The 24251-nt window shown below is 48.0% G+C and overlaps 4 protein-coding genes and 1 pseudogene across 5 annotated transcripts; 3 read left to right on the top strand and 2 right to left on the bottom strand.

The window, feature by feature from the left end:
• Positions 1 to 1579: 1579 nt before the first annotated feature.
• On the top strand, positions 1580 to 5858 carry LOC123054842 (probable protein phosphatase 2C 45). Of its 2 annotated transcripts, XM_044478708.1 has the most exons (8): positions 1580 to 1837; positions 3279 to 3406; positions 3766 to 3864; positions 3958 to 4113; positions 4700 to 4786; positions 4865 to 4956; positions 5183 to 5257; positions 5345 to 5858. In XM_044478708.1, the coding sequence occupies exons 1-8, from the start codon at positions 1770 to 1772 to the stop codon at positions 5492 to 5494; spliced, it is 855 nt and encodes a 284-aa protein (XP_044334643.1). In that variant the 5' UTR covers positions 1580 to 1769; the 3' UTR covers positions 5495 to 5858. The 2 variants fall into 2 exon arrangements, with proteins under 2 accessions (XP_044334643.1, XP_044334642.1); XM_044478707.1 differs by having other exon boundaries at positions 4700 to 4956.
• Positions 5859 to 5983: 125 nt separating this feature from the next.
• Positions 5984 to 11270, bottom strand: LOC123056013 (uncharacterized; annotated as a pseudogene).
• Positions 11271 to 13988: 2718 nt separating this feature from the next.
• On the top strand, positions 13989 to 17144 carry LOC123054840 (uncharacterized). The gene is made up of 4 exons (XM_044478704.1): positions 13989 to 14354; positions 14446 to 14679; positions 15115 to 16326; positions 16406 to 17144. Exons 1-4 carry the CDS (start codon positions 14092 to 14094, stop codon positions 17016 to 17018), a joined length of 2322 nt encoding a protein of 773 aa, XP_044334639.1. The 5' UTR covers positions 13989 to 14091; the 3' UTR covers positions 17019 to 17144.
• A 471-nt stretch (positions 17145 to 17615) lies between these two features.
• Positions 17616 to 22102, top strand: LOC123054841 (glutamine synthetase leaf isozyme, chloroplastic). Its single transcript, XM_044478705.1, has 14 exons — positions 17616 to 17937; positions 18073 to 18354; positions 18839 to 18878; positions 19066 to 19169; positions 19277 to 19325; positions 19443 to 19549; positions 19632 to 19719; positions 19831 to 19959; positions 20094 to 20168; positions 20429 to 20482; positions 20555 to 20592; positions 21080 to 21239; positions 21316 to 21376; positions 21691 to 22102. Exons 2-14 carry the CDS (start codon positions 18116 to 18118, stop codon positions 21828 to 21830), a joined length of 1284 nt encoding a protein of 427 aa, XP_044334640.1. The 5' UTR covers positions 17616 to 17937; positions 18073 to 18115; the 3' UTR covers positions 21831 to 22102.
• A 1057-nt stretch (positions 22103 to 23159) lies between these two features.
• LOC123050280 (uncharacterized) lies at positions 23160 to 24085 on the bottom strand (the record flags this gene model as incomplete). Its single annotated transcript, XM_044473104.1, is given in 2 exon segments — positions 23160 to 23487; positions 23701 to 24085. Coding segments are annotated over 2 exon segments (519 nt in total). The 3' UTR covers positions 23160 to 23316.
• Between the last annotated feature and the right edge of the window lie 166 nt (positions 24086 to 24251).

A 24251-nucleotide genomic window follows, 5' to 3' on the forward strand; every position in this document is an offset into this window, starting at 1 on the left:
ATGTGACTTAGTGTAACTAATACATCCTAACACTACCACCTGATACAGCTCGATATTGCCCCCTTCCCAACATCGCTCTCTTTGCCCTCTCCTCTAGCCCCGGATCTCTCCACCATCAGCCCTCCCCTCTCCTCTCCAGGCTCCAGCCTGGGTAGGCAAGCTGTGTGAGAACCCATTCCCTTGTTCCCTAGTAGTTGCACGTAATTTTTGTGTCATTTGTGGCTAGTGTCGACTTTTCTTATCAGATTGGTGGATTCTATGAGCCCTATGGGTGGTCATTTTTAACGCCATTGGTGTGGTTCTCATTAGCGTCATCATTGTCTCTACCATTGCCACAATTGGCTTCATAATTAATCCCTCCTTGGTTCGTGTCGATTTGGATCTCCCCTCCTCCTCGGCTTGTCGTGGAAGAGGTGGGCATGGATCTATGTCGGCCTCTTGATCTGCTTCTTCTTATTCTTTGGTCTATTAAAGTCGTGTTTTCTCCTCCTATACTCGGCTAATCAAATCCACAAATCCTTTCTTCTCTACGAGTTTTGATTCTGGATGACTGCAGATGAGCTGAACGGCTCAATACTAAGTTGTCGTTGAACAACTGAAGTACTGTAGAAGCAAAGCAAGGTTGTTTTGAATTCAGTTAAGAAAATTGATTCCGAGATGTTCTGATGGTGTGTAAAATTTTGATTTCCATGTAAAAAAATGGAAAATGGATTTCCATGAAAACTTGGTGCTTCAGGGTTCAATTGCCATGTCCACTAAACTTGATTACACCTGTTTTTATGCATATTTTACTTTCAATTTGAACTTGGCCCCCTCTTGGTTGCTTGCCATGCTCATTACCTATTGAAGCATTATTTTTGCCCTCCGTGATGTAAAAAGTGACCATGCCTTATTATAGGGCACCTGCTATAAGGCCGTCTATGATAGAGGGGCTCCTGTTTGGCCGGTTAGAATATTAAAAAAAACTCAATTAAGATAATTGAATCCGTAGAGGAGTTCTTTTTTTGAGAATAATCCATAGAGGAGTCTGCCGCCCCCAACGCATATTCAGGCGCTAACCGAATCGATTTTTTTGCTAAAGGATGTGCATTGCACTTGTTAGAAAAGTCCATGCCAAAAAAAATAAAAGACCAGGCGCCGAGTCAATGCCAGCCAAAATCCTGGGATTGAGCTGGATTACATCAAAACGGCCAGGAATCAAAGCGTAGCGCCTCGTCTAAGCGCCCGCGTTGTAGGTGCCCTAATGCAGTCCGTATGCCCAAAAAGAGGCTGCAAATGCCAATGTTCTAAAAAGTTATTCAGTTATCCTAAAAAAAATGTTATTCAGTTAAGCGCATGTCGGGCTCACGTGCAGCGTTCGGGGTCGCGCGTTCTGGACGGTGGATCCATCCTCGATCTTCTCGAAGAATCCTATCTACATGGAACCGCCAACCCTTCCCACGTTGGCTCACGTGAAAAGAGCCCGGGGATCGGTCGGTCGTCGCGCCTCGCACGCCACTCCACCGCGTGATGCGATGCGACGCGACGCGACGCGGTACGGGCCCGACAGCGAAGCAAGGTAATTACGCGCTGCTCCGAGGGCCTAAGTGCAAGAAAGCCGACGACGAGGCAAGGAGTGCCGGAGGAGCAGCAGCTTGCGCCCACTATAGAAATCCCTCGCCCTCCGTCTCCGCTCCCCCCAAATCCCCCGAATTTGACCCGTTTCTCCGCCGATTCGCGTCACCCCCCCTTTCTGCTCGGGTCGGTGAGTGGTCTCAACCCCCGGAGGGATGGGGTACCTGAGCACCGTCATCGGCCACCCCACGGACGGATCGCCGGTCAGCGGCGGCGGCCTCAGGTTGGGAGCCACCCCCGGAATCTCTTTTGCCCGCGCCTTTTCGCCCTTGTCTGTGCTTGATCTGCTCGAATTGCTCTAGTGGCAGTCCGATTCGTCGTCAATTCGATTCGGGGCGCACGCGCGCGCGCCCCTAGCTCAGCCTCCGGCGTGCGGTGGTAAATGCAGTAATCCTCGTCGGTTACTGCGGTTCAGGCACGCAATTTTGCGGTATGGGCGGCTTCGAACATCACACCGATTTAGCGTATCGAGTGGTGGTGATCTCGTTGCCACGAGCGAGGAGGTGTTTCCCTTCTCTGTAGCTCATAATCGTTAGGCCACCTGTTGCTGGATAACCAACGATGGTATTGGTCATCCAAAGAAAAATCGTGTTGTGCTTTGGAACTGACAAATTTTGGCTGGAGTTATTATATGCCTTTTTTATATTTATTTAAATACGACACCTAATTTCGTTCGCCAAGACACCGAACTCATAAGGAGACTGAATAGTTATGCTAGTGAGCTAAGTATATACCTTGTCGTCTTGAGTAAATCGAGGGTTATTCGGCACGTAGACCAAATGAATCCTTGGCATTCTGAGTTGGTAAATAAGCCAGGATGTCCTGCTGGGAATGCTAGTATAAGATTTGAGACAACCTTAACGATGCCTTCTCTTTCTATTGGTTCAGAATCATAATCAGGGGAAGCAAGTTAATGAATGATATTAGTGATCTTAACCGGCACGGCTCAGCTGCACTTAACCACCAGCCACACACAGAGTCATGATAGCCACCTATGGCTCCTTTTGTAACACAAACATAATACTTCTTTGCATAAATGGATCTAGTCGTGTGTGGTTTCATCATGCTATGGCAGCTCCTTCAGACAACATTTCATCGTTTGTGGCTCCGCAAGCTAATAATACATGGCATAGGTTCTGTCCTATTGGCTTGGTACGTTCCATATCCCCTTCCCGAGTCTGCCCTGCTCTGCTCTGCTCATCTGATATGTACATTTTGGCTCACGGCCATGGCCTCCCCCAAATTTTGCTCAATTCATTAACTAGGCAAGTTGGTTTGGTGGCTGACTGTTGCTGCATGAAACTGCTCAATTATTTGTCCTTCCCAATACCAGCCTCTGATCAGTACAGGTTGGAGGGACATTTCCGGAATCACATATATATAGTGGTTGCTTCCAAATGAATTTTTCGGTACTAGTACATTTTTGGTAGCAGTTGCTTCCTAGTGAACTGTCGCTAGTATATAACTATTGTAGTGGCGCAATCCAGATACATGCAGTGATATGTTTGTATCCACTCTGTGAATGGTACTATGGGATCTCTAGTAATATAGCAACTCCATATTTGTATTATGTTGTTATCGGCTAAAAGACCGGTTAATTAGGGCTGTTACCGTGTAGTTATTATACCTGTTTGCTCAGCTTTTCTCATTTGTTTTTCTGCCAGCCAGAATGGTAAGTTTAGCTATGGTTATGCGAGCTCCCTGGGTAAAAGGGCTTCCATGGAAGACTTCTATGAGACAAGAATTGAAAGTGTCGATGGGCAGCTTATTGGTTTATTCGGAGTTTTTGATGGTATGTATCATCTCTCTTCACGTAGTTTTTGTTCATGGCTAATTCTTATTTAAGCTTAGAACTTCGATAAGAGGGCGTTTTTCATATTTGGCACAATGTGCCAAAAGATCACACTGATATTTCTTATCTCGTACTTGAATCTGTATAATATAGCGTAGCTAGCACCATAAAATTCTTTGCTCTTCGAAATGTATGTTGTTTCTTGTGGCTAAAGCAACCATTATTCGAGGGGTTAATGGATAAAAGAACATATAAAATACTCACAGGGGGCACAATGAAAAAGCTAAAGTTGAACAAGCCAAGCAAATTTGCTATTTTCTTCCAAATCGGGTTGTTAAATGCACGGCTCATTTTTATAGGTCATGGTGGTGCTAAAGTAGCTGAGTATGTCAAACACAACCTCTTCAGCCATCTTCTTAGGCATCCAAAGTTCATGAGCGACACAAAAGTGGCTATAGGTATCTCCTTGTTCTTTTTGCTACTAATCCGCTCGACCACCGAGTTGTGTGAATAAAACTAACATAATCATTGCATTATATTGCTATCTGCAGATGATTCTTATAAAAGTACCGACAGTGAGTTCTTGGAATCTGACAGTACTCAAAACCAGTGTGGGTCAACAGCATCAACTGCTGTACTTGTTGGTAATCGTCTCTTTGTCGCAAATGTTGGAGACTCCAGGGCTATCATATGCAGGGCAGGAAATGGTAACCAACATTCAACATTTTTATTGCTTTTACTTCATACTTTCTGAGACTATGCATTTTCGTTTAAGACTTGTTCAATGAATATAGCAGAATGGACAAACTTGGTCTACTTCCAACCTACTACAAAGTTATATGATTACAATATGGATCAATATTTTTCATTAGTAACTGGGTTTTAAGGTTTTAGTTGATTATGGGAACATTCTATAAGGGGTGTATTGGAAACGGTGTGCTGCAAATGTGTGTTATGAAGTTGAGAGCACATCATTTACAGACATCTACTCAACAGTATGTTTTCATGCATGCTTGTAAAAGTTAAGAACATGTTATACGATTATTTTGTATTTGACTGGATGTATGATTATTTTGTTTTTAACAGAGGCCTTTCCTAAAGGCTTAAATGCTTGCCTCGTTTTATGAAAGCGCTGTTTTTGCCTGTAGATGCCAGTATTCTTCTTTCACACTAAAGTAGTCAATAGGCTAATAGACTCAAGTTATTTTGATGGCAAATCAATGCGATGGGAAGTAAAGTAGTGGTAATACTTTTATCAGTTCTTCACTTAATGGGGTGTACTGGTTTTTGCAGCTGTACCTGTTTCGAAAGATCACAAGCCTGATCAGACAGATGAGCGGCAACGTATTGAAGAAGCTGGAGGTTTTGTTATGTGGGCAGGTACTGTGCACTGCACTCTCTTCAAATTATCTGGATGGGATATGATTGCCTTTCTAATGATGGTTTTCTGTTCCACAGGAACATGGCGTGTTGGTGGTGTACTTGCTGTTTCTCGCGCTTTTGGTGACAAGCTCTTAAAGCAGTATGTAGTTGTGGATCCAGAGATCCGGGTACGAACTTTTGGAGTGTTTAATGTTTCTCATTTTATTTCTCTCTCTAACTGCATATGCATGTAAGTAGGCATTCATCTTCATGACTCTTTGTGAGTCACTGTAACAATAGAAGAACTACTTCTCTTTCTGCATATGCCGTCTGGAGGGGCTTAAGAATTTTTGTTCTTTATATTCACCTTTAATAAATGATGATCGTGCTTAGTAATGCTTTGCTGGGTCATAGGAGGAAATCGTTGACGAGTCCCTGGAGTTTCTCATCCTTGCAAGCGATGGGCTGTGGGATGTGGTCTCTAACGAGGTAATTCAAGAAAACTGAATGATTTCAAGACCTGTATCATATTCCGCGTGTCTGATCTGCCCTTTCTACACAACGTTTCTAATGCAGGAGGCTGTCGATATGACCCGGTCAATACAAGACCCAGAGGAAGCTGCTAAGAGGCTCTTGCAGGAGGCCTACAAGCGGGAGAGCAGTGACAACATAACCTGCGTCGTCGTGCGCTTCTTTCACGGGCAAGGGAGTAGTGGGCCTGCTTAAAGCAGGTGCGAAGAGTTACTCTCAACTTCTCAAGTCGACGTTGTACTGTGATGACACGCGTACATGCCTTGATTGATTCTTAAGGTTTAAACGAAGAGAAACTGGAAGTAGGAAAAGTGTACTCTGATATGAGAACAAAAGTTTAGGAACGAAGTGTGCCCTAGGCCTTAGATTTAACAATAAATTTGCTGGTGATGAACTGATGACCGTTCATCGTGGTTTAGTTGTGGATGGTGTTGGGTCTGATGAGTGTGTTGTATCTTGTTGTGGATTGCCAAACCATGTGTGAGTGTGATGTAAGCGATTATTGTTGTACTGAAATTGAGCAATGACAAGTATAATTGAGTTGTTGGATGGATCTTAATTTCGATGTTTTCTTTTGTGTGTGTGTGTGTGTGTGGACTCTAGAGACTTAATTCTACTGGGTTGTGTTGTGTACATACAAAAACTTTGAAGAGTGGCCTTGTACAGTGTTTTTTCTTTGCGTGGAAAATGGGAATTCTATCATGATAATATGATTACAATCTGGTAGTGGCAGCAGGTCCTTCATACACGGAGGGCCCCTATGCAACCATGCAGCTACTCTGTACGACTGTAATTAGCCAATTGATCTGCTATCCTATTTTGACCTCTTCTAAACAAGATGCTAAACCACACACAGAACGGCATGCAAAGGCTTCGGAACAGTAGAAGATGGCACAGACAACGCCTCCACCATGCATGTCTGAATTTAGTCCTCCCAGGATTGTAGCATGCCTATCTCCTTCAGACGCGTCGCTATATAGTTTCAGCGTTGCTCCCTTGGGCGCCATGGTTTTTATCTAGACCAGAAGAAACCTGCATGGAAAATAGGTTGAGTATCTCTGATCACATAAAGATATTGTTACAATCACAACTAGCATCTTTTTCAGGATTGACCGCATCGCCATGAATCGCATGGATCCGTTCAAGCAGATTTTTATTTTCATAAGCAAAAGTAGGCGGAACAAAAGCCAGCGAGTAGTTTTTCCGATAAATTTTGTATCCAACCCACGCAATCCCTGCAAATTTCTGAAACGGCAAACTTATACTAGTAGATTGGCATCGAATTTTCTGCAAAGACGACATCAAAACAGAGTTTCTGAAATGTTCTCAAGAGAAAGAAGGAGTGCATGCATGGATGGAGAACTCAGTCCACATCACGATTTCTGATCATCAAGGCATAGTGAGCCATGTTAGGTTCGGCGAGCGAGCCTTCGTTTGTTTCCATCATCGCCCTCCAAACCAAACCAAACCAAAATTCATGTAACAACAACACCGCCACCAACAGGAACTTAACACCAGCAAATTGGCAACTCAAAAGGACGATGCATATGTAGAGGGATATCGATCAGTGCTCCTGCCCGCGGTCAGATAAAACACAGAAGAGAAGCATCGAAGGAAAAGAAGAAGAAGAAGAAGAAGAAGAAGAAGAAGAAGAAGAAGAAGAAGAAGAAGAAGAAACTTGGGCGAAAAATGATGGTGAAGAAGAAGAAGCGGTACTGGGGAGGCTATTAGTTGGGTAGTGAGGCTTCGTGGAGAGAGTGTTGTTGCTCTGCTGCTCCTGCTCAGAGCTAGTCTGTGATTAAGCTGCGAGTGCACGAGGAGAGGCGCAAATGGAGGTTTTTATAGGAGAGCCGGCGGCAAAGAGCCAACGATCAGCGTTCTTGGCGCCCAAGGCGTCGCCGCACGCGGTAGGTAGGTGTTGTGCCGAACGATGTGATCGACCATTTCTTTCTGCTGCTTTCAAGGAGAAACTATAAAAAAACCTGCCGGATAACCTTAATTAAACGGCATGATTGCAAAAGCTGAACTTGTTAACTGCTCCATGCGCTGCGCATGCATAGTGTTAATTTGTCTAATACGGCCGGTACGGTTTGAAGTTGAAATGTGACTGATTGTTTTTCACCGGCTTCCCTGCCTTCTGAATCATGTTGTCTAAACACGAGGGCAGTGTTCAATTCCAAACTGGCCCGCGTGTTGTTTCGCCTTTTGAATCATGCCCAGCTTCACCAGCCTGGTTTGGTTTAAGGCTGGTCATAATGAGGAGTAACTTACACTGGTGGCATGCATATGCCAGTGGTCTAAATTATTATTTTCAGAGTGCAAAGTAATATAATGTCGTAGATGGTCTTATTTATTAGCTTTTTTTGTAGACTCGTCTTTTCTCGGAAAGCGCTATGTTACAGTAACATTATGTTACTCTAAATACATCTCTTCCCATTAAATACGTGACACATAAGCAATTTTGTTCTGAAATGCGTTGTGTTGCTAGCTAAGTTACTCCCACTATGACCAGCCTAATGAAGACTAGGTATAGATCCCCAGTAATCGGTGGAAGTGCAGTCTTTTATTTCCTTTTGTTCTTTTTTGGAAATGATTCAGATCTATTACAAAAGTTCATTAGCAGCACAAAAGCATATCAAGCATAATAAAAATTGCATCGAAGTCTCTAAACCACCGGACGACCACTATCGCTGCTAGAATGAGTCGCCGACGCGCCGCTCTCATCGCTCCCCTACGGGAGCCGGTTTAACCTTGTCGATGACAACAGAACAGTCTTCATGCACGTGCCCCTAGAAACCAACGCCTTAGAGCTGCAGTCATCACTGATTCACTGTTGAACCCTTGAATAGATTTGAAACAACTGACACTAAATCTCACCGTCGCATATGCACGAGGAGGAAACCCTAACAACGCCGCCCAAAGAGATGGAAGGAGGCCTACAAGCGGGAGAGCAGCGACAACATAACCTGTGTTGTTGTGCGCTTCTTTCACGGGCAAGGGAGTAGCGGGCCTGCTTAAAGCAGGTGCAAAGAGTTAGGCCAATTCCACCGCGCGACCCCATCCCGTCCGGCCCCGTCCGTTTGGGGTAAAAGGGACAAACGCGACGGCCCAGCGCGCGACGGCCCGGACCCATCTGGTCCGCTTTGTGTCCGGGCCGACCCATTTCGAGCGCAAACATGCGCCGGGTTTGAGTCGCGGCGGACAGCAAACGGACGCGTCGCTCGTCCGCGTCGGGGCCGCGTGGCAGGCGGCCACCTACCTCCCACCCGCCAACATCAATGCGCACGCGCGGCCGGCCCCGCCTGTCATCCGCCCAGGCGAACGGTCGCGGTCCTTATTAGATGGGGAAGCTGTGGACCGGTCGTCGTCTACACTCCCCCACTCCACCCCGCGGCCTCCTCGAAACCCGACACACCCAGACCCCCAAACCTAGCCTCTAGCCTCGAACTCGCCGGCCGGCCGCCTCGCAGCCATGGGCCTATGGAACTATGGCCGCAAGGGGAGGCACGACCGCGAGGCTGGCTCCTCGTCGGGACGCCGCCGCGGCTCCGTGAAGAAGGAGGAGCCCGCATCGCCACCGCGCCAGGCCCCCGCACCTGCCCCCTTCACCATCGGCCCTAGGGCCGCTGGCGAGCGCGACCGGCAGTACATCAGCGCTGATGTATGACAGCGCTACTGGGAGACGAGGACGCCGGTCCCGTGGAGCGACGTGCACCTCCCCAACAATTGGCACCTCTCCGCCGACTGGGTCCCGATCCCGCCGGCCCCGATGAGCGGCCGTGCGCGCCGCGATGAGATCGAGCGCCGCCGCCGCCGCCGCCTCCTCCCCGACGACCTCTACTACGACGATAGGTACGCCCCCGACTCCGTGCTCTGGGACACTTGGCTCCAGGACGAGCACGACGTGCGGCGCGCCTCCTACTTCGCCGGCACGGCGTCGGGGCCGCATCGGCCACGTCGGGAGGTGCGGGGGCGTACGCGGGTGCGCGGCCTCACGCCCACGCCGTCGCCTTCCCCGTCTCCGTCGCCACCTCCACCTCCTCGCATGACAGCGGAGGAGGAGGCCCGGCTCATGCAACGTGTCATGGAGGACTCCATGAACACGCATGATGAGCGCCAATGGCCGGGCCTCGAGGAGATGATGGCCCTCTCTGCGGCCGGCGACGTTGCCATCCCCGAGCTGGAGATGGTGGCGGCGGAGGAGGTGATGGAGGAGGCGCCGGTGGCCGCGTTCCACCCAAGCCTGGTGGGCCAGCACTGGAGCTGGTCGTGCACGGCTCCGGAGATGGCCGATGCCGTGGGGGGCGTGAACTGGTGCCCCACGCCGCCGCGGTCATCGGAGCAGGACGCGTCGCCACGTGAGGAGGTGGTGCAGGCCCCTGCCGCCGTCCAGCCCGCCCCCGCGTACCACGGACCGCCGACACACCTGTGGACGCCGCCGTATTACGTCGACCTCGTCAGCGACGACGACGACACCGGCGGCCACGACATCGACGGGCACGACAGGAGCGCGCGGGCCGGCATTTTTTTGTTTTTATGTTAATTATGGAAATGTGGACGTGAAACTGGACCGTTTTGTGGCCGTCGACCCTAACTTATATTTTACGGTTTTTTATTTGCGTTTATTTACTTTTTTAGGCATTTTATTTAAGTTTTTCTATTTTTTTAATCACGTCCAACACGAATATGATTTGGGGTGCGGTCGCGCGTTAGGCGCACCCACAACCCAATGGACAGAGGCGGACATGGGCGAACCCATTGACACCCCAAAGGGACAAAATCCGGTCAAACCGGACGTCCGTTTGAGGTCGTGTGGTGGAGTTGGCCTTACTCCAACTTCTCAAGTGGCCGTTGTACTGTGATGACATACCCGGATACATGCCTTAATTGATTCTCCGAGGTTTAAACATAGAGAAACTGGAAGTAGGATACGTGTACTCTGATGTGTGAGAACAAAACTTTAGGAACGAGTGTGCCCAAGGCCTTAGATTTAACAATAAATTGCTGGTGATGATCGTTTGCCGTAGTTTCGATGGTGTTGGGTCTGACGTCGACTGTGTTGTATCTTGTTGTGGATTGCCAAACCATGTGTGAGTGTGATGTAATATCCATAACTCTACCAAGGTAAGTGATTATTGTTGTACTGAAATTGAGCAGTGACAAGTATAATTGAGTTGTTGGATGGATCTTAATTTTGATGTTTCATTGTGTGTGTGTGTGTGTGTGTGTGTGTTTTTGAAGAGTGGCCTTGTACACTTTTTTTTTTGCAGGGAAAGTGGAAATTTTGTTCCATAGTAGCTAGTACTCCGTAGATTACAATCTAGTGGCAACAGGTTGGAGGCCCCCTATGCAACCATGCAGCTGCTCTGTACGGCTGTAGTTAGCCAATTGATCTTCTATCCTGTTTTGATCTCTTCTATAAACAACATGCTAAACCACACACAGAATGGCATGTTCAGGCTTCAGACTAGTAGAATTACCTCCCAGGATTGTAGCATGCCTATCTCCTTCAGACGTGTCGCTATATAGTTTCAGCGTTGCTCCCTTGGGCGTCATGGTTTTCTCTCCAAGAAACCTGCATGGAAAATAAGCTAAGCATCTTGGATCGCATAAAGATATTGTTAGTCACAATTAGCTCTTTTTGTCAAAAAAAAGTTGACCGCATCCACATGAGTCGCATATTTTCTGTTAGTCACGGTTAGCTCTTTTTGTTAGTCACAATTAGCTCTTGTTGGCGGAATAAAAGCCAACGATCGAGCAGTTCTTTTCCAATAAACTTTGATCTAACCCATGCAGTTCCTGCAAATTTGTGAAACGGCAAACTTATGGATTGACGTCGCAGAGAAACATAGGAAAGAACAGGAAAGAGAAGGATAAGTGCAGAAAAAACAGAGTTTCTGAAATGTTTTTTGCAGAAAGAAGAAGAAGAAAAGGATTGCGTCATTGCGTGCATGGAGAACTCAGTCGACATCACGATTTCTGATCATCAAGGCATAGGAGGAGCCATGTTAGGTTCGGCGAGCGAGCCTTCGTTTGTTTCCATCATCGTCCCCCAAAGTCGCAAGCTGCGAGTGCACAGGGAGAGGCGCAAGCGGCGGTTTTTATAGGAGGCTGCCGGCGGCAAGAGCCAACGGCAAGCCTTCTAGGCGTCGTCGCGCGCGGTAGGTGTCGCGCTCAGTGCTGAATGATGTGACGGACCTTCTCTTTCTGCTCCTTTGGAGGGGAAACTATAGAAAACATGCCGGATAGCCTTAATTAAACAGCATGATTGCAAAAGTTTAGCTTGCTAGTAACTGCTCCACGAGCCGCACAAGTAATGTAGTGTTAATTTGTGTAATACGTCCGGTACGGTTTGAAGTTGAAATGCATCGATTGTTTTTCACCTGCTTCCGTGTTTTTTCCCATATAACTAATTCAATTATGAGCTGGCCCTCGTGTTGTGTCCGCCTTTCGAATCATGCCCAGCTTCACCAGTCTGCTTCGGTTTAGTGAAGACTATATAGACGTTCTTGGAAAATGTATCCGGCTTCTGTGAGGACGTGTGTAGCAACTTTGTCAATCTCAAGATAATGTGCCGGCTCGGTCTCTCGGAAATGCTCATAGAGGCAGGGTGTGCGTGCGTGCGTTGATAGAGATGAGTGTATGCTCGTGCATGTGAGCGATTTTTGGTTTACTGTGTTACCAATCGGCATTTATCAAGGTTCGCTCATTTATAGAAACTTTCTTGGAAAATCAAAGTCCTTTGCGTTCGGAGGATGAAACCGCCAAGGTCAGAAAAAAAATCCACAACAAACGGTGGAAGTGCGCTCTTTTCTTTCCTTTTTTTCGAAAAAGATTCAGATATATTATAAAAGTTCATCGGGAGTACAAAAGCATCTCAAACATAATAAAACTAAAGAATACCCCGCGCGTTGCTGCGGGAATCGATTGCAATATATTTCAGCGATTTGATTGTATGAAGTTTCCATAGTTGAATTAATAATGTACGAACTAAAGCTAAAAATAAATATTATATATTGTACGCCCTCCATCTCAAAATAAGTGCCTCAACTTTATACGAACTTTAGTACAAAGTTGTATTAAGATTGAGACACTTATTTTGGAACAAAATTCGTATAAAGTTGAGGCACTTATTTTGGGACGGAGGGAGTATTTGATTATTGTGTAGTCAGAAAATATTTTGAATATAAGTGGCATAACGTAATGGAAAACTTTTTTCATGCATTTTGAGTGGAACTTTGATGAGGTGGCATGTGTGGGTGAGGTGAAAGGTGTGCATGAGATCAACTAATAATGGAAAACTTTTTCTCATGCGTGTAGTGGTGGGCCTTTGATGAGGTGGCATGTGTGCATGTTGAGATAAATAGGATAATGGGGATCAACTTCTTATGTGTATAGGATTACATCGAGGTCTCTAAACCACCGAACGACCGCTATCACTGCTAGAACGAATCGTCGACGTGCCGCTCTCGTCGCTCCCCTAAAGGAGCCAATTTGACCTCGTGGATGACAACTGAAGAGCCTTCATGCACGTTCCCCTAAGGAACAGCGCCTTGGAGCCGCAATCGTCGCCGTTGAAACCCTTGAATATATTTGAAGCAACTAGCACTAAATCTTCTCGCAGCGCACACACGATGGGGAAAAACCCTAACCTCGCTGTCCCAAAGAGACGGCAAGAACTTATGCTGGAGCTCCATCAACTACGTTCATATGGACGAACTCAAGGAGGATCGAAGCCCGAAAAACAAACTCGAAGAAGAAGCGCCGCCATCCGTCCAGACGCCGCATCTACGAGGACTAAAAAACCCTAACCTAAACTACTAATCGAAGGCTCGGAGTGAAGGAACCGCGATTCCCCTTCCTGCCACTAGCTACTGGAGCGGCTGATAGATGGGAGGCGAATCTACGGGCTCACTGACAAAGCCTGAATGGATGAGTTTGTCCTAGCCGCCGATGGACTATAAGACAAACCTTTTGAGCAGCTTTGCGCTAGTAATGAGGTGCCTCAGTTCCCAAGCATTGAAAAGCACCCGATGAAGAGGATATAGGGATTTGATTTTCAAGCTTGCAACTCCAGCTTGGAGCGCGGTCTTTTCAAACATGTACATGTTGGCATGTTTAAAGGAGAGTATATCGGGACCCATTACGTACCCCTTTTTCTTTGAATCTCAGGAAGGCTTTCTCGGGGAGAAAGCTGAGCATGCTAACTACTTATGGTTTTGGTTTGCTCTTGGTCAGAAAATCATGTCTCTATATGTGATGTCCTGGAAAAGAAAGTGATGTCCTGAAGGTGAAGTGAAACATACATCATTCCAGTGTCGTTGGAGATATGACGGATTCTTTTCTTTCTAACATTCCACATGATGTAGATAAGAAGTCGCCATGCCGCCTCCTTCGATATTCTTCAAACATTCATTTAACCAAGCATCAACTGAGGAGAAATGGTGGCATACTTCCTCTGTTTTTAAATAAGTGTATTAATTTTTGCACTAACTTTGATACAGAATTTTATTAAAGTATACACATTTATTTTGAGATGGAGGGAGCATCTGAATATCTCCTCCATTTTGGTACGGACCAGTGGGTGAGTATGTGGTTACATTTCGGTCAATTGTGTTGGCGCTACCCTTGAACTTGAAGCCTGCCAGCTCTCGTAGAAAGCGTAATGTTACGAGGCAACATACTATCCGCCACCGTAGGGGCAACACGGGCACGAGCCCTTCACGTTTCCACAATCCCGTCGCCGCACAGCCTCCCCTGGCGCCGCCACGAGCCGTCGCGAGACGCCGGGAATGGAGAATCCCGACGGGGCGAGGAAGAAGAAGGGGAGGAGGAGAAGCGGCGGCGAGGCGTCCGCCTCCTTCGACCGCGACGTCTTCCCCATCCTCCTCGCGGCCGTCACGCCAACGACCGGACCGAACCAACGCGCCTCCTCCTCCGCCGCCGCCGCCGCGCGCCTCCTGCGCCGCCTTCTCTCCCGCTCGCCCCCGGCGCCGGCGCTCTCCCCTCTCCCCGGATCCCTCGTCGCGCTCCTACCGCTCCTCCTCTCCTCCAGGTACCAAAAGGGGAACCCCCTCCTCCCTGCGCAGCAATGCACTCACCGTCTTAGCCTGCTCGGTTAATTTGTTTTGCGATTTGTGATGCAGCTCGCATTCCGTGGCCGCGCTGAGCTGCGAGGTGATGGGCGCGGCGGCGCTGCAGTCCATGGAGGCCGCCGAGGCGCTAGCATCCGACGGCGGGGTCGCCGGTGGCTTGGCGCGGGCGCTGGGGGGTGGCAGCCAGCGAGTGGCCGAGGCTGCCTGCAATGCCGTGATGGATCTGTCGGCGTCTCCGGTTGGCAGGGAACGTCTCTCGGGCTCCCCTGTTCTGCCGAGGCTATTGTGAGAATCCAACCTGCTGTTCTAGGTTAAAGCATATTATAGCTTATAGTTTGTTTGATTGCTATGAATTGTCTTCCAGAGATTCAGTGAATATTTTGATTTAAATTGTAGTATATCTTGAATTTTAGTTGTGCCCATAACCTAGTTTGTTTTCCTACTGAAGATTCTGAACATGTGGAAGTGCGAATAAACTTCAGGTGGATGAAAACCAACCTTTATCTTCACAAGAGCAAGTTAAGCTATGTGTACATTAAGCCACCACAGTTTTTGGCATCAAACCATCAAACGATTTTTGCCATATGATTATATAGCTTTAAATTTTACTGACTATATCTAGAACTGGGCTATCATCGCAATCTATTTTAATTGATGAAAGAGATACTCTTTGTTTCTACTTCCTGAATATCTTCAGCCAGTGGAATTGACTTCCTTTAGGTATCTATTTTCTCAGGTGGAATCTATTTCCAGGGCTGTTGGTAGCGGGAGCACCGGGTGCCAAGCAAGAGTTTCAGAGCCAAGTAAATGTTTGTACTTGATCGTCGACACAGTGGTGCTCATGGTGAACTCCTGTAAAGTCGGCAAGTTACACAATCTGCAACAGGAGCTAGTTAGAAAAGTTACGCTTTTGTTGTATGAAGTATGGAGCAAAGTTAGACTCTTGCAGTCATCAACAGACTGCACCAACTGGAAGGATCAACTTCAAAGCAGACCATATGAGATATCTGAAGCTATTTTTAGGCTTACGATGGATCTTGATTGTCCAGCCCACCTGGAACCTGATGAAGTCAGAAAAAGCTTTTTTGGACAAACGGAATCTGATGTCGAAAAGTTTGCCCTGATGTACTGGGAAAACTCACCTTATTTATACAGGAAGAGACAAAGTGATCTGGAGGGGGATGATGTGTTCACTGCATTGCATAACGCTTTTGATCTTAGAACACCAGATGCTATTGTCGAGTCATTCATACGGGGCCTTGTTTCTTGCCCTGCTATTGCTTCGGATGAACTAAACATAGATTCATTTCTTGATGAGGTTCACGATTCCTTGGGTGCTCCTGTGAAGTATAGGCAAGATGTAAGAGTCGTGAGAACACGAGATCAGACCTCAACAGGATCTGGGGTGGAGGAGCATTTCTTTGATGATGGCATGGTCTTCCCAGATGGAACTGCATTTGTTGAACAATGTAAGGACGCAATCAAGAATGGTTTCTCAATCGCCTTGCGTGGCATGGAGTTCCGGTCTGAAAAAGTTGCTGCTATAGCCTCTGCTCTAGCTGATCTATTTGGTCAGCCTTCTGTAGGGGCCAACATATACTTCTCACCCCCAGGATCTCAAGGCCTGGCCCGGCATTATGACGACCACTGTGTGCTTGTTTGGCAGCTACTTGGGCGCAAGAAGTGGAAGATCTGGCCCAATACAAAGTCAATTTTGCCTAGACTATATGAACCCTTTCACTCTTTAGATGGCTTGGTGGATGATAGTGGCGGAAGGGTGGAAGTTCTACATGAAGGAGACATAATGTATGTTCCTAGAGGCCATGTGCATGAGGCTCACACTGACGTCGACGAAGGTGAATCTGAAGTCGACGTGTCCACCAACTACTCGCTCCATTTGACCCTTGCCATCGAAGTTGAGCCACCCTTTGAGTGAGTACTATTCCTGTTGCAAAAATAAAAGGCATTGCTAGTGGTTCTGTTTCTCACCATTTATCTACCTTTGTTACAGATGGGAAGGGTTTGTGCACATTGCTCTGCACTGCTGGTTGGAGGAGCAGGAACTTGTGAGGAGCCCTGGATCTGTCCAGTCCAAGCTGGAAGAACAAGCTCCGTTATTTGCTCTCCTGCTGCATGTGGCCATCAGGTTGCTCTCCAACAGCGATCCTAGCCTTCGAAAAGCGTGCATGGTTGCGGCAAAGCTCCCGTCATCCAGTAACTCTCTGAGAAGCAGCCATAGGTCAACCTTCGCTGAGATACTCCACAACATCAACAGGAACTGTGGCTTCGAGGATGCGCTGAGGTCAGTCGAGCTCGTGGTCAAGGAGAGAAACGATGAGCCCTTCCAGTGGATGTCCTGGCTCCGGCATCTCCCGCAGCAGCACGGTCGCAGCAGGATCGACTTCTGCGACGTCCTGGGGCCCTTGGAAGAGCTTCTTGACATGTTCATCTCCGATCGTGAGCGAGCCTCGGCCGATTTCGCCGATTTCAAGTCAAGGTTCTGTAGTCGTGCCGTGTACGACGACGCCTGCAGGGAGTTCGAGGCGCTGCTCGTTCTGTATCGGACGGCTCGGACGCGGTACGCCAAGGGCATGCTCGCGTTGCACGGGAAGCATGGTGGGTGACTGCTCCAGAGCTCCCCCATTTTTGCCGAACAGTTTTTCCTGTACACACGCTGCGAACGCGGTGTCCGTTGCAGCATTGGTTGTTTCGTCGTCGGTCTTGCAACCTGGAGTAGTTTGCGGTTTCCACTTTTGCCGTGCTACGACGTAGGATAAAACCACCTACTAGTGTGGTTGCACTTGCACAAGAACGCAGGGCCAAAAGTAGAGGCAGCCCATGTGTGCTGCTGCTGGGCGCTGTCACAGTGTCACTGCTAGAGTGCCCGTCCCCGGCACCGGGCAGCCCGACTGGAAGTGGACCAAGCTAGGGTGCCCCCGTGACAGGCCACCCGACGCAAAGACATGCTACACCTGACAAAGGGGATGAAGGGATGACTGTCCGTCCATCCATCCATCCATCATCCTATACGGCTACACCCCCAATTATTGGCCCCGGGGTCAATGAGACACGCCGCCCAGCACATAGTTTGCTTGCGTTGCGGTGCAGGTCTTGCTCCGCTCTGCTGCATCTGGCTGGGTTTGGTTGGAGAGGTCGCCTGCCTGGGCTGGGTATGGCGGGAGGCGGACGTGACAAGGAGAGGCAGCCGCATCTTTCATTTCATATCCGGAGAGAAGGAACAAGGAACACATTGTAAACAACTCTATCCGAGATGTGTGTGCATTCTGGGCGGGGCAGTCGTTGCCTCCGGTGCAGCTGCAAGGGGCGCCTCAAATCTCGTCCACCCAGAGCCCTATCGCCTAATCAAGAGCCAGATGCCACTGCCCGCGCCGCGGCCACTAGAATCTCGCCCGCAATCTAAAATACTTATACGCTTCCTTCCTTCAAAACCACATAGATAAATATTTCCAGCGCGATCTCGCAGGTCGCCCCGGCCCCTTCCCTCCGTCCCCTCCTCCCTCGTCTCGTCCGCGTCCTTGTCAGGTGAGTTCTACGGACTTCTCGATGCAATGCTTCCTCGATTCTCTGTTGCATTCGCCGCCGGCGGTTGATCGGCGGCAATGGCCCTGTTTCCTTTGCTTTGCTCCGGCTGATCATCAGTTATGTCTCTTGCTGAAGGTTTGGAGGCGGCAGAGTACCTGTAAGTAAGTAAGTAGCGGCGATGGCGCAGGCGGTGGTGCCGGCGATGCAGTGCCAGGTGGGCGTGCGGGGCAGGTCTGCCGTCCCGGCGAGGCAGCCCGCGGGCAGGGTGTGGGGCGTGAGGAGGACCGCCCGCGCCACCTCCGGGTTCAAGGTGCTGGCCCTCGGCCCGGAGACCACCGGCGTCATCCAGAGGATGCAGCAGCTGCTCGACATGGACACCACGCCCTTCACCGACAAGATCATCGCCGAGTACATCTGGTACGCACCACTACGCGCCCTTCCCCGCAATGTCGCCGCTCTTTTCTCGTCGCACGCGTCCATCGCGGCCAGCGGACCCTGTTCGTTCGCTTCCATGGATTGATGGATTGACTTCCATGCGAGCACAGTGGGTACTGCTGTAGTGGCAGCTCGGGATAGGCCAAACCTGCACTTTTCAGGGGATTACACTAGATTAGATTAGATTAGATTAGCACATGAGCAGATTTGCACCCTTAAAGTCGATACTGCTAATAATAGACAAAGTTTTCAAGGCGTGGTGGGTGATTTGTGACGACTCACTCACTGCTTTTGCCTTTTTAGTTCCGGCACTTGAATAAGATGCAGGGGACTGGACACCCCACTTTTGGGGTGCAACCAGGAGTCAATCCTGTCATGGCATGCACCACTATTATGTTTGTAGTAGCATTTTACTGTTAACAAATCTGACCATTTCGCTTTTTCTTTCTTTCTTCGCTTTGTGCAGGGTTGGAGGATCTGGGATTGACCTCAGGAGCAAATCAAGGGTAAGCGTTGCATATCTTCGTCATCAAATATCGCCGTTTCCTTGTATACATATTTTGTAGTGTTCTTAAGGGACGAACAGTTCTTTCTCTCCAGAAGTTTTACGGGATGAGCAGTTCACTGCAAAGTATTGTTTGCTGTACTTTCTATTTTTGCTGCTGACAAGAAAATGCAATGCTACTGTTTCAGACGATTTCAAAGCCAGTGGAGGACCCATCAGAGCTACCGAAATGGAACTACGACGGATCGAGCACAGGGCAGGCTCCTGGAGAAGACAGTGAAGTCATCCTATAGTAAGCGGGAAATTTACTGTTCATGTGTTCTTCAGCCTTGCACATGCAGAGTAATCTGGATTTCGGCTTTTGCTAACTCTGTTCATGTTTTTCTGTCCTGCTTTCAGCCCACAGGCCATATTCAAGGACCCATTCCGAGGAGGCAACAACATACTGGTACCTTTTTGAATGCGCTTTATGTTAATCGTTAAGAGATGATTAATACCAGTGCTCACTTTACTGGTTACATGTGTAAAATCGGCTTGTTAGTTAATACGGAATTTGTTTTTTCAGGTTATCTGTGACACCTACACGCCACAAGGGGAACCCATCCCTACTAACAAGCGACACATGGCTGCACAAATCTTCAGTGACCCCAAGGTCACTGCACAAGTGCCATGGTAACTAGTGCATTTGAGAACCTCTGCCTATATGAAAGCCTGGTATTGTTTGCACACGAAGTTGAAACATTTGCTTTTCTAGGTTTGGAATCGAACAGGAGTACACTCTGATGCAGAGGGATGTGAACTGGCCTCTTGGCTGGCCTGTTGGAGGGTACCCTGGCCCCCAGGTACTGCATCAAGAAGCTTGATTTACCAGATGACAATTAATCTCAGGCTAACTGAAATATACACTTCATTAAACACAACCGAGTAGTAATATTTGTGCTGAAATGTTGCAGGGTCCATACTACTGCGCCGTAGGATCAGACAAGTCATTTGGCCGTGACATATCCGATGCTCACTACAAGGCCTGCCTTTACGCGGGAATTGAAATCAGTGGAACAAACGGGGAGGTCATGCCTGGTCAGGTATGCCTCCGTATTTATATGGGTGCATGTATTATTCTTGTTATGTGTGAATCAGTGTGATGTTTTTGACCTCTTCTTTTAAAAGAAAATTAAACTGTTTAATAAGTGAAAATTCACAACCTGTATTCATGCAGTGGGAGTACCAGGTTGGACCTAGCGTTGGTATTGATGCGGGAGACCACATATGGGCTTCAAGATACATTCTCGAGGTACTTCGAACAATTGTCTATGGTTCCCTGATGGCCTGATATCATAGAACCTTGGTTGTCTATAGGTGCATGTGTATGAGTTTTTATGATTTATTCTGACACTCTGAAGAATTCCCTTCTTAAATACCATAAAACCAGTTTTCGCTGAAACATCAGATCCCATAAGTCCATGACTGACCGAATGAGCATCCTTTTGTTGATATTAGCTTTTTCACTACTAAGTAAGCACTTCTAATTATCATCCTACTCACTGTAATCAGAGAATCACGGAGCAAGCTGGTGTGGTGCTCACCCTTGACCCAAAACCAATCCAGGTATATTCTTGTAAGTTGTTCGAAGCAATTTATATATTAGAACTTAGTAATCTGAAGATTGATATGATGTAGGGTGACTGGAATGGAGCTGGCTGCCACACAAATTACAGGTTCCACTCTTTTCTGTTAATATTTATTTATCCCGCATTACTTTTGCAAAGTATATCTTGCTGTATATTTTCTTCGAGAAACCTATATTAGAAAAATTCAGAAAACCTATTATAGCTGCGTTGAAGTAAATACAACGGGGATTTTGTGGGAAGACAACATATGCTGATACTAACAGACAATGTTCCTCGAAAGACTATATTTAAACTTAAGCCCTGTTCGGATCCACTCCGCTCCACAGCTGCAACTCCCGGAGCGGAGGGAGCGACAGCGCAATCGCACGGAGCTGCTCAGACCCAGCTCCTCGCACGGAGCGGAGTTTTGAAATGGGAGAAGTACCGAACAGGCACTTATTATCAAGTGTTATTCAGAATAGACATGTCTTCAGTATAGTTACTAACCTTTTTGGTAGTTTTTTCTCAATGCTTGATATAGTTTGTCCTTAATTTGCAAGTGAGAAACAATCTTTTCTTGTTGTTGCAAATGTAGCACATTGAGCATGCGCGAGGATGGAGGTTTCGACGTGATCAAGAAGGCAATCCTGAACCTTTCACTTCGCCATGACTTGCACATAGCCGCATATGGTGAAGGAAACGAACGGAGGCTGACAGGGCTACATGAGACAGCTAGCATATCAGACTTCTCATGGGTATGGCGAGTGAAACCTTTCTTTATTTTTTAGTTGCACCCTACTTCGGTACTGACCATAGCACTTTGTTTATCAGGGCGTCGCGAACCGTGGCTGCTCTATTCGTGTGGGGCGAGAAACCGAGGCAAAGGGCAAAGGTATTTGCTCCCCCTTGTTCTGCAAAACTACTTGCAATGGTTGGGAATGCAGAAAAAGAATTATGACATCCCAAATAAAATTCAAGTACATTGGGCAAGCCTAATTCTTGCGGAGCAGAACAGGAATTATGACAACCCAAATAAAATTCAAATAAACCTCTTGTGTATATTGTACTGGTATATACTCCCTCCGTTCCAAAATAAACCTCTTGAGTCATCTATTTTGGAACGGAGGGAGTATATATCAGTACCTATGTGTTGTAGCTTGGTAATCTGCATTTTTTAACTGAAAACGATACCTTGTTGCCCAACAGGATACCTGGAGGACCGTCGCCCGGCGTCGAACATGGACCCGTACACCGTGACGGCGCTGCTGGCCGAGACCACGATCCTGTGGGAGCCGACCCTCGAGGCGGAGGCCCTCGCTGCCAAGAAGCTGGCGCTGAAGGTATGAAGGACCTGAAAAGGCCGAATTCTTCCGGGGAAAAGAAAATAAATCGGCGGCGGCGAGACCGTTCGTCCGTCGTCCATTCTTGTTGATCCTGTGGTTCCGTCGGGGCACTGTCTGTACAAAATCCTCACGGTTTGTAGAACCGCTCCGCATGTTTTTTCGCTTGAACTGAGTCCATTTGATCTGTTGGGTCTGTACAATCACTGTACCTGAGTCCATTCGGAGAACTACGTTATTAAAAGGATAATGAATCGCGCAAAGGATTTTTTTTTAAATTTTTTTGCTGCTTTCAACTTGGTCCGTCTGCTCGATTGGTGCGCAGCCTTGGGCCGCTTGTCGCAGATGTATCGGTTTTCGGCTAGTTTTCCCTATAAGTTGGTTTATTAATTCTCTTAGTTTTCCCTATAAGTTGGTTTATTAATTCTCTTCTTCTTAACGAAAAGGCAGAGCTCTTGCATGTTGCTTGAAAGGAAAACTTGGTCCGTCTGTAAATCTCAGTGTCCCCAAGCTGCGAGACGCCGCTATGACCACTGTGGAGGGCGGCGGTCCGTTTGCAGATGGTCGCTGCCGGACAGCCCTCTCTCTGCTCGGCGAGCACACACTCTGAAGAAACGAGACAAGGAATTGCGCAGCGCAAAGTTCTGCTGCTTTTCTGTTCTTCTTTTCCTTTTATTTATTCAGTAAAACAGATCGTGCCGTGCTGCTGCATACTACTCCCTCGGTACCATAATATAAGACGTTTTTGCAGTTAAATTTGAACTGCAAAAACGTTTTATATTATGGTACCGAGGGAGTAGATTGCAACTGACTCCACAATTCCTGTGCCATCCCACGGACGAGGTCGTGCCGCTGGAGTCCAGTCCAGGGGAGCGACACGGCTGAACGCACGGAGCACACAGCGAGCGTGCCCTTGTGCAGATACAGAACCTAACAGAAAAGTAGTGAAGAAACCGCTGAATGAAAACGCCTGTCGATTTTGGCTGCCATGGCAGCGTTTATTTTGCGCAACTGAATTATGCCGACATACACCCTGTGCGATAGAGAGCGATACCACTGCGCAATGGCGACATCCGACATGTCCACACGGCTCCCGTGCCGGTGCCACTGTCCTGGATTCCAGGGGTGCGCACTCATCGCGCTGGAGGCTAACGGCCGATGTGGAGAGCGTTCTGCGTTGCTAGTGTTGAAACTGCTGGGTGCACGGTGCACCCCACGGATCATCGAGTGCCGCCCGGAGCCAACCCACAACAAACAGCTACTCCTACCATGCAGCGAAGAATCAACAAAGACACAACTATGTATCTCGATTTTTCTTTTCAACGAAGATCCATATAAAATCGTGGACTTGGTATCTTTTACAGAGAATCAGGATACACCAATTCCATAGAACTGGACTACTAGGAGTACTTGCTAAAGGCACCGAAAAAGAAGAGGAAACTGAACTGGACAAGATTACACACCAACTGAATAATATCCGGAGGCGGAAGGCCTATGGCCTGGGATGCTTTTTGTGCGCCGGCGGGGAGCTGTGGCCGTGCATGGCCACGCCGCTGTAGTCCGCGCTGGAGATCAGCCCTTCCGCCGCAACCGCCTCCTCGTCCTCGTTCCTCCAACTTCCCTTCTTCCTCTCTTCGCCACTCTCCGCTCCCATAGGCACCACCTGCACATGTGCACTTCGCCGTCAAGAGAAACTCTGATGGTGCTAAGTACATTTTCTTCTGAACAAAACAAATTTCTTCTCAACAGAAAATGGTGTGTGCTTCGTGCAGAGACAGGCACACAGCTGAATAACAGCTGCAGAGTCTCTGCTCAAAGCACACAGGAACTCTGTCTTTGGGTTTCTGGATTTCTTGGTGGGGGCAGATGTACTGACCTCATGCTGCTCCTCGTGCTCGCCTTCACGCCGGTAATGGTGGTGTGCCGGTTCTTCTCTGCCTTTGCGACCTAGAACACGACCTTGTAGACCGTCCAGGGAGGGGTGCTGAAGAGAAGATCTGGAGGAGGCATCGTCCGCAAGAGTGGCTAGAAGAAGGCTTGAAACACACACTACGGTGAGCAGCTTTTCCATTGTGGTGGCTATGGCAGATGACAATAATGGAGATGAGGAAGCTCTTGTAGAACGCTCTCCCATCCGTGTCTTTACTAGGTACACATCGGGCGATGGTTGCGCAAAATGCATGATGGCGCCTGGGCTACGCATATTTGCAAATTTAGGCCCCATTTGAAGGGAAAAATGTCACCACGTAATCGGCTTGGAGCTGGCATGACATTGTGGATGACGGTCAAAAAGTCTTCCTTGCCCCTAAGGAATAGGATCAACGCCTTGCCTTGGAACCATAGTTGTAGTTGTTGAACTCTTGAATTGATCTAAAGTGCCTCAAACATCTCTCGTCTTTTGCGCACGTACAACAAGAAACCCTAATC

The sequence above is a fragment of the Triticum aestivum genome, chromosome 2D, assembly GCF_018294505.1.
Source record: "Triticum aestivum cultivar Chinese Spring chromosome 2D, IWGSC CS RefSeq v2.1, whole genome shotgun sequence".
NCBI classification, from domain to species: domain Eukaryota; kingdom Viridiplantae; phylum Streptophyta; class Magnoliopsida; order Poales; family Poaceae; genus Triticum; species Triticum aestivum.